Source organism: Erinaceus europaeus, chromosome 3 (genome assembly GCF_950295315.1).
Source record: "Erinaceus europaeus chromosome 3, mEriEur2.1, whole genome shotgun sequence".
Classification (NCBI taxonomy): domain Eukaryota; kingdom Metazoa; phylum Chordata; class Mammalia; order Eulipotyphla; family Erinaceidae; genus Erinaceus; species Erinaceus europaeus.
In genome coordinates, this window is record NC_080164.1 from 30,936,578 (window position 1) to 30,947,511 (window position 10,934).

The 10,934-nt window shown below is 53.5% G+C and overlaps 1 protein-coding gene across 2 annotated transcripts; it reads left to right on the plus strand.

The window, feature by feature from the left end:
• Positions 1-1,884: 1,884 nt before the first annotated feature.
• On the plus strand, positions 1,885-9,460 carry ALKAL2 (ALK and LTK ligand 2). Of its 2 annotated transcripts, none has more exons than XM_060186976.1 (5): positions 1,885-2,446; positions 3,447-3,500; positions 3,594-3,674; positions 6,577-6,642; positions 8,620-9,460. In XM_060186976.1, the coding sequence occupies exons 1-4, from the start codon at positions 2,227-2,229 to the stop codon at positions 6,639-6,641; spliced, it is 420 nt and encodes a 139-aa protein (XP_060042959.1). In that variant the 5' UTR covers positions 1,885-2,226; the 3' UTR covers position 6,642; positions 8,620-9,460. The 2 variants fall into 2 exon arrangements, with proteins under 2 accessions (XP_060042959.1, XP_007529917.1); XM_007529855.2 differs by having other exon boundaries at positions 8,887-9,460.
• Positions 9,461-10,934: the final 1,474 nt, after the last annotated feature.

Genomic DNA, 10,934 nt, shown 5'->3' on the forward strand with positions numbered 1-10,934 from the left:
CAGAGCTCCCCAACAAAAGAACCCAAGGTTTATTTTTTACACAGAAAGAGAAAACATGCAACACATCATTTTATCTGCCTGAGTTTTTTGATGTGAACTTTCACTTTTCTTGAGTATATTGTAAGAAAAACACATTCTAGCCAAGCTGCTTTTGAACAGTGCTCCTGTCTGCAGACCACTTGTTTCTGAGGTGAGCAGAGCAGAGCACAACGGAGTCTCTCCTTCCACAATCACCCTGTCTGTCAAACACTCTCTTCCTGAGGAAGCAGACCTAGAGGAGGAAGGGAGAGACAGAGACACAGGGAGCAGAAACAGGGAGACACAGGAAGAGACAGGGAGAAACAGGGATGCTGCTTTGTCCTGTGCACAACCCAGGTTGGAATCTGACCCCCACCAAACTGAAAGAAACTTCAGTGCTGTGCTGTCTTTGTCTGCTCTCTCTGTCAATGGAAGAAGGAAGGAAGGGAGGGAGGAAGTTAGGGAGAAAGGGAGATAGAAACAAGGGGAGGCACGTTTGAGACAGACACTGGAAAGGACCAGAGGTCTGGCCAGCTCAGCTCAATTGCCCAGCACTCCTGGATGTGCACAGCGAGTGAGTGAGAAAAAGAAAGAGTGTGTGTGTGTGTGTGTGTGTGTGTGTGTGTTGATCTGTGGGCTAGGCTGAGAACCCCTTTCCAGAACCCCTCCCCCATTCTGGGTTGAGAACCCCAGCACCCCCCCCCCACTTCTGGGCTGGGGTGAGAACCCCTTTCCAGTCCCCCACTTCTGAACTGAGAACCCCTTTCCATCCGCTGCCCTGGCGGCTGGCCAGCTCCTGCCCAGAAGCAAGGAAAGTGCACCCTGACCATCAAATCACGCTTTCCAAGAAGAATTACAGGAGGCGCGTCCTGCGCTCCCCAGCGAGCCTGCTGGCCTGCTTGCCTGCCTGCCTGCGGGAATGAGACTTTCTGAGCCTTGGCTTGGGGGAGGCGGGGAAAGAGGCGGGTAGTGGGAGGAGGGGCTCCATCCATTCAGGGCGGAGACAGTGGGAGGAGGGGGCCCATCCATTTGGGGGGAGGGGTTGTACAGTGGGAAGAGGGGCACCCCAGGGTCCAGCTGAGAGGGGGCTTGCAAAGGTTCTGGGGTTCAGGCAGAGGGGGAGTATTTCATTTCTGTCCTGTGCACCTCAGTTTACGAGGTTCGCCAGTCACCAGCTTCTCCCAGGAACCCTGCCCCTAGGGCTGTCCAGTGTAGGGGCCGGTCTGCAGGCCTGGGCTGGGGAACCCCGAGTCCAGAGCTGACCTGGGGCCCTAGTCTGGGGAACCCCGAGTTTAGGACCGGCCGGTGGACCTGGGTTGAAGGACCCCGTGTCTAAGGTTGACCCTGGGACCTGGGCTGGGAAACCTCGAGTTGAGGGTCAGCCGGGGGAACTGGACTGGGGGACCCCGATTCTAGGGCTGACCTGGGGCCCTAGTCTGGGGAACCCCGAGTTTAGGACCAGCCGGTGGACCTGGGTTGGGGTCCCTTAGCCTAAGACTGACCTGGGGACCTGGGCTGGGGAACCCCAAGTTGAGGGACGGCCGGGGACCTGGACTGGGGGACCCCGAGTTTAGGGCCAGTCGGGGGACCTAGGCTGGGGGACCCCGACTTTAGGGCCAGCCGGGGGCCTGGGCTGGGGGACCCAGAGTCTAGGACCGGCCGGGGAACCTGGGCTGCGATCGGCGCATGCAGCCCCCCGGGACTAGCGAAGCGGCCGGCAGCGCCCGCTTAGTCGCGGGGATCCACATTTAGACAAAAACAGCCCGTTCCTGGCAAAGGCGTTTCTTCTCCTCCCGTCACAAGTGACAGGAGCGGCGGGGAGGGGGCGGGGGGGTGCGGGGGCGGAGCGGAGGGCGGGCGGGGCGGGGGGCTGGCGATCGGGGCTCCGCTCCCCGCGCTGCCAGTTCGCGGCCGGCCGGAGGGGCGCGGGGAAGCGCGGGCATAAGAGGCGCAGCCGGCGGCCGCAGACCCGCGCCCTCACTCGCCCCGCGCTCCGGCTCCCGCGCCGCAGGTGGCCGTGGGCAGGTGTGGCCGGGCGGGGCGCGGGCTGCTGCGGGCTCCTTGGTCCCGCCGGCCGGGAAGTTGCGGAGCGGGGCTGGAGCCAGGGGCACAAGGGGATCCCCGGGTCCGCGCCAGCCGCTGACCACTGCTGACCTACGGTTTCTCCCCGCTGACCCCCGGACTCTACCCGCCGGCCCCTCCTGCGCGATGCACGGCCCGGGGCGCCCGCTGCTGCTCGCGCTGCTGCTGGTGCTGGGGGCTGCGGGGCGCGGCGCGGAGCCTCCCGGGGCGGCCGAGCGACACTCGCTGCTGCGGCTGCTGGCCGAGGTCGTGCTGGAACTGAAGCGCTTCCAGGCGGGCGAGGCGGAGCGGCCGCCTCTGCCCGGAGCCCCAGAGGACGCTCCGGAGCCCGACGAGCAGCGCGTGGGTGAGCCGGGCTGGACGGGGCGCGGGCGGGCAGCACTGCAGGGCCCAGGCGGGAACCCCAGAATCTGCATGAGGAGCAAGAAGTTTTCCCCGTCCCAGCCCTATTCCAGCCCTGACCCCCAGCCCTGGGGTCTGTGCTCGCTGACCGGTCTGAGGTTTGGGCGCAACTGTTATCTGTTGTTCTGGAAATGTAAAGCAGTTTCAGTAAAGCAGTTTCTACAAAAATGTTGCAGAGCCCCCTCCCCCCAGGGCCTTCCCAGAGGCGCCTGGGGAGACTTCTGAGGAAAGCAGTAGATGCTTCTCCACTCAATCAGTCCAGGCACTTTTTACAGATAAAGTGAGCAGTCAGTGAAGGGGGTGCTTGGGAAAAGTTGGAACCTTGTAAGTAAGGAGCACCCACATACACAAGTGTAGTGACCTAGGGGGGCCTGGGTAGCGGTCAGGTTGAGGAGCCTGGATTGGGAATCCCGGTGCTGAAGCTTGAGCCCAGCCCTCTCCCTCCCTCCAGACAGGGGACTCTGGAGACACTCAACTCTTCCTAGAGTGGACCTACAGAAGGTCAAGTTCTGTAGCAAATGCTTGCTTTAAAGGATCAAGTTTTCTTTTTAGAACACTGAGAGATATGGAATTTGATTTCTAAGCTCTCCAAAATGAAGACATCTAAAAGTGACCCCCCACATCCACCCAACGGGCGCACGCGCACACACACACACACACACACACACACACACACACACACTCCTATGAGACCCTCTCACCAGCGCTGTTTTTCTGGTGGACAGGACAGTGTTACAGTTCTGTGAGTAGTCACTAGATCTAAGGTGCAATTTGCCACCTCCCCTCCCTCCCCCCAGAAGACACTCGGGAGCAGAGGCTCCATCTGCTGCAATGTGATAGGATTCATGTAGTTTCCAATAACTTTGCGTAGCAGGCATTTAAAAATCACAGGAAGAAAGCTTCTTTCTGGCAACACAATGATGAATTTATTTTGCCTCGCACAGAAATTGTTCCTCGTGATCTAAGGATGAAGGACAAATTTCTAAAACACCTCACAGGTAAGTTTCCTGCACCCCATCCCTACCTCTCCTTTGCCCCCCCTCCACCAGCTGCCCACTGGACCTTCAGCCTCTGCTTCTTCTCTGCTCCAGGACCCCTGTACTTCGGCCCCAAGTGCAGCAAGCACTTCCACAGGCTCTACCACAACACCCGAGACTGCACCATCCCCGCATGTAAGTGATGGGGCTGTGTGCTCTTCCCATGTCCCCGCACCATGCTCCCTCCTCACCCCATGAGCAGTGGGGGAGCAAGATAACCAAATCCTGCAGAGCTGATGCCAAATGGGAATTATTTACATCCACTAGACTTAATCAGCTCTTGGCATGGGCCATGTGTCCCATTCACGTCCCTGTTTGTTTATGACGTCTGGCCCCACGCCTGTATTTGCTCCGCTGTGACAGTTACCCAGATGCTGAGGAGCTGCTGAATGGTGGCCCAGAGCGGCAGAGGAAGGAGTGCCCCACCCCCATCAGGAAGCATGACCAAGAATGCCGTTGCTGTTTCTGCTGTTCTGGTTGGCTTCATGCTAACTCAGAAATGCAGAGTTGATTCCCGGTCTTGCTCTCAGCTGCAACTTTTTGGTGTTTATTCATACCAAAATGTATCTTATTTCTCCCGAAGTGGCCTCTTGTGACATCTGCTAGGGCCAGTTTTTTGTAGGAGCTCCAACTTTGATGAGCTTGTCCAGCATCACCGGAGAGCTTAGAGAGGACCCCAAGGGTCCATGTGTGCTGCCCCCCCCCACCCACACACATAAAAAGAGAGTGTGGGCTCCAGGAAGCAACCTTGCAAGGCCAGAGCGCTGAGGTTCTCGCAAACACCAAGGCCCCTGCACCCACTCCGGATCTGCTCCATGCCAGGTGGCAAAGCAGCCAACACTGGAGCCACAGTCCCCAGATCTACCCCTGCTCCCACTTCCCCACACCCTCCCTGGCATCCCCCCCTCCTCCTCTGAAGGTGACCACCATCTGTGTGAGTCACCAATGTCAGATAACTTCCCTTTTCATGTTTAAAAGTGATCATCTTTCAGTTAACTGTCCTCCAATACTAACTAGATCATGGATTTGGAATTTAAAAGGCCTTGAGGCATGTCCATCCATCCTTTTCCATCTGGGGCTGCTTCCCTGGATTCCATGCTCAGCCCCCAAGAATGAGACAGGAGATGGGCCCTCAAATCCGCTTTAAGTTATGATGCCACTAAGTCCTTGGGTGTCAGACTGAAAGGAACCACGGAGAATACCTCATAGGGAGATGTCAGAGCTCCTGTAACATGAGGGCCCCAGGGCTTCTGTGACATGATGGGGTCCCTGTGACATGAATGAGGCCCCTAGGGCTTTTGTAAAATGAGTGAAGTTCCCAGTCCTCCTGTGACACAAGTGAGGACACTAGGGCTCCCATGACATAAGGTCCCTGTGGCATGAGTGAGGTCCCCTGTCCTCTTGTGACATAAGTGAGGTTCCCGGGCTTCAAGTGACACCAGCTTTTTATTTTCCTTTGAATACCTTAGCTCTTTTTAGTTTTATTTATTGGATAGAGACAGACAGGTAAATCTATAGGGAAGGAGGTAGAGAGTGGAAGAGATAGATATCTGCATTTACCTCTGGCGAAGCTTCCCTCTGCAGGTGGGGACCTGGGGTTTGAACCTGGTTCCTGTGCACTGTAACGTGTACACTCTAACCCTGCCCAGAGCCAACACTAGGTCTTCCAGTCCTGCCTTGCCTGCTGCACAAAGCCTTCAGCTAATGACCCTGTGTGTGCAGCCTGGCTGAGAAGACAGGTGAGGCCAGGCCTCCAGAGGGTGAGGAAGAGTGTGGCTGCACAGCAGGGAAGATTCCAGTCCCTGGTCCCTCTCCCTCCCTCCTCCAGCCTCCCCACAGCTCCCTCCTCCTTCTGCCAGTGAGGATATGCTGTTTGTGTGGCGTCTCAGTGTCATGTGTTTTATGGCAACTTATCACAACTTCTGGTTGAGTTGAACACTCCCATTTTATGTTCAAGACTTGTTTAATTTGTTTAGCTTCTGAGAGGCTGAGCACTGAACCTGGGCTCAGATGTCACTCACCCAGGCTCCTGTGTTTAAGCGGGGTCTGTGACTCTTGGAATATAAACTCCAGGAAGTTAAAAAAAAAAAAACAAAAAAACTCTGCAGCTTTCCATGAGCTTCAGACGAGGAATGTCCTTTACAGCCTCAGGAAGCCTTACTTACCTTCTGAGGCGGCCGTTGTCGGAACATCAGGGGAAACGGAGGCACACATGGCCCCAGCTCTTTCTGCCCCTCTGCCTTTTCATGGCTGGGGCTTCATCACTCCAGCCCAACTTCTTCAGATAGAGGCATAGAGATAGACAGAGGGAGAAAAGGAAAGACACTACAACACAGAGGCTTTCCCCAGTGTGGTGGTGGCTGGGGTAGTGGCATACGGCAAAGCATGCCACTACCCAGGTGAGCTATCCTATGGCCCTGAGCTGCTTCCTCCTCCTCCAGCTGTTCCTTCACCTCCTTCTTCCCAAAGCACTTATCAGCTCTGGCTTATGGTGGTGCAGGGGACTGAATCTGAGACTTTGGAGCCTCAGGCATGAGTCTCTTTGTATAACCATTGTGGTATCTAACATCCCCTCCCAACCCTCAGCTTCCAGTTATTACCTGTTTCTGACGTGTGTGCTTAACCAGAGGTGCCACCGTCTGGCTCCCTTACCTGTTTCTATATGCATTTATACAGAAGGCTGCAGCTTGTACAGAACTGTGTTAGCATAAAGCAGGGCCTTGTGCAGTAAAGTGAAGCTAGAGAGATCTCTAGATGAGCTGGGGCAACCTTGGAGACAGTGGGCAGAGGACAGGGGAGCAGGGCTACCACCCCCTAATTCCCAGGCCTCATGATTCACCCTCTGCTCTGAGATGCTACAGACCCTGAAGTGCTATCAGTTATTCACTCAATAGCTGGGGGCTCCCATCTGCAGGTGACTTCCTGCAGTGTTCACCCTGCTTCCCGGGAATCAGGTTGTGTAAGGAACTGGGTGGCTTTAGCAGCTGACACACTTGAAAAAGGTCTGCTACTAACTTGGGCTTTGTTTCCATCCTAGACTACAAGAGGTGTGCCCGGCTCCTCACGAGGCTGGCTGTCAGCCCCATGTGCATGGAGGGGTGAGGTAAGTGGGTGTATGCGCCCCACCCCGGGATTCAGAACCTCCCCTGGAGTTCAGACACCCCATTCTGTGGCGCCGGCAGCTTGGTGGAGCACTCAGACTAGCTCCGACCCTGGCGCAGGGTTCAAGTCGGCCTGTTGTCCCCATGGCCTGGTGCAGAGCTGTGCTCCCGAGATGCCCATGGGTCAGCTGCAGTCTTGGACCTGCTGAACCAGTGTCCAGAGCAGCCTTCACACTGGCCGGCTCCTCAGTGTCGCTGACTCCTATGGCACTGGGCTGTCCTGTCTGAACGTGAGAGAGCACTGTCCTTGTCATGTTTCCCTCAGTTAAATTTTCTCAGCTTCTGCTTCTGAGAAAGCAGATGCACCTCCTCATCTCACCAGTCAGCCTTCACCCCGGCCTCTTGAGGCGGGTGGGTGTGCGCCAACCAGTCAGGCACACAGCAGGCTCAGCTCCACACGGCCATCTGGGACATTGGTGAAAAGGGGTTCTAGCCACCTTCCTGGTGCCAGTGTGGTCAGGTGGTGTCCCCACACTGACACTTGGTGGACCCCTGCCTGTGGACACAGACTATGAGAGGGTCAGACCCACATCCTCACAATTTCCTGACAAGATCTGGGCGGTGGCCATGGCACATACGTCCTGAGGTGCTGCCTCTTGGAGGAGTCTCACTGTCCCTGCCTGAAGACACTGCTGCCCTCACTGTCCATGTGGCATAGGGCACTGTGTGTTATTACTTTTATTCCATCAGGGTTATTGCTGGAACTATGAATCCACTGCTCCTCGCGCTCCTCCTTTTTGCTTCATAGCAGAGAGAAACTGAGGTGCAAGGGCGATAGAGAGGGAGAAACACAGCTGCTTCGCCATTCACGAAGCTCCCCCTGGAGGTGGGGAGTGGGGGCTTGAACCCAGGTCCTTGTGCATAATGGAGGCTCAAACCTCTAGGAACTTGTGCATGATAATGTGTATGTTCAAGTGACCGCGCCACTTCTTGGTGCCCTCTTTCTCTTAAGGTTTATTAGCTGATTACAAGTGCTCAGCTCCAGGAGTGCTGGGGATTGAATCTGCAGCTTCTGGAGCCTTAGGCTTATGAACTTGTGAAACTAGAGCTCTAATAAGCTGAGCTGTCTCCCCAGAACCAGAACTTTGTCCTTTTAGAGTAATGAATACTCTCGAGTCTCAAGGAGAAATGCTGGGGAGAGTGCAAATCCATGAAGCACATCGTCTCCCACCCCTCCAGCTGCCCTCACACACGCTTCTCACAAACGGGTAGTCAGGCCAAGGGTTGCTGGCCAGACTCCTGCCAGTTCTCTGACCATTGTGTCCCAGTGCTGCAGCTGGGACACCAATGACCACAGTGGGAGCCAAGGGCCACCCTCTTGGCCCCAAGTATCATGGACATGGGTTTACTCTTGTACTTGTCCAGGAGGGAACACATGCTCCACTAAGTTCCAAGTGAGACCCTGTGGAGGCCACTGCAGTGTGGTCTTACTACATTTCCTGAGGCAACAACACACTGGCCAAACGTCTTGACCTGACAGTGGCAGGGGAAAAGTGGACACACCCTCCCCCTTCAGTGTCTTCAAGGGGAAGCTGGGAAGGGGGTCTGAGGCTCAGAGACAGCACCTCTGTGCCATCCTTCTTGACCTCCTAAACCCACTGCTGCAGCCAGGACACTGTGGAGGCCTGGCCCTTAGACACACACACACACACACACACACACACACACACACACACACACACTCACTCTGCCTGCAGGGGTGGTCTGCACTTGAGAGTGTAAGTAAAAATAACAGATTAACAATCTAATACAATCTAGAAAATTCAGCCTAACCTTCATCACCTTCAGTTTATCATGATCTTGAAAACAAATAGCAAAAAAATATAAATAAATACATAAAACAAATAGCAGTCCAGTGGTTCATGGGGCTTATTCTCAGTAACATCTTATTCTTGATGATTCCTTTGCAAACCCGTTAGAGCTAAGGTGAAAAGTCTTCTCAGAACTGCTGAAACTCAACAACTATGGATATGAGAGCTCATGGAACTTATGGTGATATCACTCCTGTGTAGCAGGCAGGCAGCAGCCTGGAACTGAATTCCTCTCCACTGTAGACTACAAACCATTTCACAACACAAAGACATGCACTCTGAGATTTCTGACCTCTAGAGCACGTAACACAGCTTGTAGACCCTGTAGAACTGCTCACAGGAAGTGGCAAGGTTCTGAGCTGATGTGTTTTTCAGAGGTGCCTGTGGCAGGAGCCGCCCCCAACGAACATTGAGAAGTGCCTTGGAGACCACAGGGAGCAGTCTGCTACAAGATGGACAGTCCCTGCTGAACAAGAGATTTATTTTTGCAGACTCTTCCATAATTCCTTTGACTTGAGTTTTATACACTGTGGACACTGTTTGCAGTATCTGTTCAGTGAGCCAGCTGCCCAACCTAGCACTTGTAACTGGAAAAGCTGAGAATGCTCCACATTTTGTGCAGTGCTCTATAACATGAGACAGCTCACGTCCCAACTAGGCAAAATCATAGATATTTCTTTAGAAACATATGCAGAATCAAACTATATTTTCATATACTATATGGTATGATCTGATATTTTTATTACTTTAGGTTCCCAGAATATTACTTAGAACTGCATGGAAAAAACATTTCAGTGGTGTTTCAGAGACAGCAAAGTGTGAATCTGTGAACATACCCTGGCTAATTTCATTGCTCCTTTGTATGATAAATGTAAAAAAGTATTCAGGTATTGTGCAATATGTAAATACTGTAAATAAACACAATAAATGAATTGTTTGTTATAACAAATCTTCACTGACTCCTTCCTAGCAAGTTTATAGTTAGAAACGCATGATTTCCAGATCTATGAAGAGATCTTAAGAATCAAGGCATAAATAAGTGAACAAAGGCTAACAATTCTTATAAGGGAAGTAAATTTGAATTTGGATAGTAGAGGCAATAATGTATCTAATAATAAATACTTCAAATGAGATTGTTGCCATATTTTCTGTGTGAACTGGTAACCATACAAATATGAAGCTCGGAGGATTTTCACAGCCAGATATATTTTGAACCAGTTTGACTGTGAAGCCAGCACAGCAGTGAGTCTGTTCTCCAGGACGTGTGTAGGATAAGCTGAGGATCCGATTTTAGATCTAAACACAATACCACAGCAGCTACAGGGATATACTCATGGATGTGCTTTGTGTCCTGTTGGATCCTTTTTGTGACTTCTGTTAGGATGACTCAGCAATTCTAGGGCGATCATTTCTGTGGTGGACTTGCTTCGCCCTATTTTCCAACTATACTTGGCTACTTAGTCTTCCCTCAACTCTTGCATTTTAGGGTGGCCATCATTAAATTCTCAATCTATTGAACCCCTGAAGTCTACATGAGCAAAGAAAGCTTTTAGAGTAACAGGTTCATGGAGGAATCCCACCTGGGACTTCTGTCTGGGAGCCTGGTGTAGACTCGGCACTGCCTGCCTCCACAGCTCAGGGCAAGCTTAGAGCTGCACACCCCAGCAGGCCCTCACATCAGGATGCAAGACACACCAGGCCCCACCAGGACTGCTTGTCCCCACAGGGCCCCAAGCCGCCACATGCAGAAGGCACCCACCCCAGGCAGCTGCTACTTCAAATCCCCACGTCAGGGCTGTGACCTATAGATCCTCTGACCCCAGAGGAGGGAGGAGGCTGATATGAACTGGGCTCTGTTGGGTTATGAATGACCCACAGTCAGGAGTCACTACCCTTGCCCCCAGCAATGCCCTTCAGTACTCCACAGGGAGGTGCCTACACAGAACCAAGGGCCAATCAAATGCAATCTCACACAAACTCTCTCCAATACCAAAGCATTTTTCCCATCCAGCACTCTCCCTGCTATGTGCAGGACTGCAGGGGCAGCAAGCTGCAGGGGTGAGCAGGAACTGGCTAGATACAAAACAGACCAGAGGAACACAGTCTTAAGTGTGAGAAGCGGTGCAGAGACAGACCCCAAACCTCTGATAAAACAGGCGTGCAGGAGCTGCAAGGTCCACAGAGGGACTGGCAGTCCAGGGAGGGGGGTCTACCTTGGTGTGGGTGGAAGGATACCTAGCAGGCCACCTGCTCAGTGTCCTGCACACCTCACACAGGCTTCACCCGGCACACAGCAAACTAGGCAGACATGACCTGGCACAGGCCCTCGTCTTGGGTTGGTGGACGCTGCATTGGGTCTGCGGGTGGCTGTCCTTTATCATGGCCATTTCCATCTGTAACTAGCCAGGTATGAAGCTCAACTA

Coding starts and splice junctions, on each gene's coding strand:
- ALKAL2 (XM_060186976.1), top strand. CDS start 2,227: ATGCACGGCCCGGGGCGCCCGCTGCTGCTCGCGCTGCTGCTGGTGCTG. Junction 3,501..3,593: donor ATTTCTAAAACACCTCACAG/GTAAGTTTCCTG, acceptor TCTCTGCTCCAG/GACCCCTGTACTTCGGCCCC. Junction 3,675..6,576: donor AGACTGCACCATCCCCGCAT/GTAAGTGATGGG, acceptor TTTCCATCCTAG/ACTACAAGAGGTGTGCCCGG.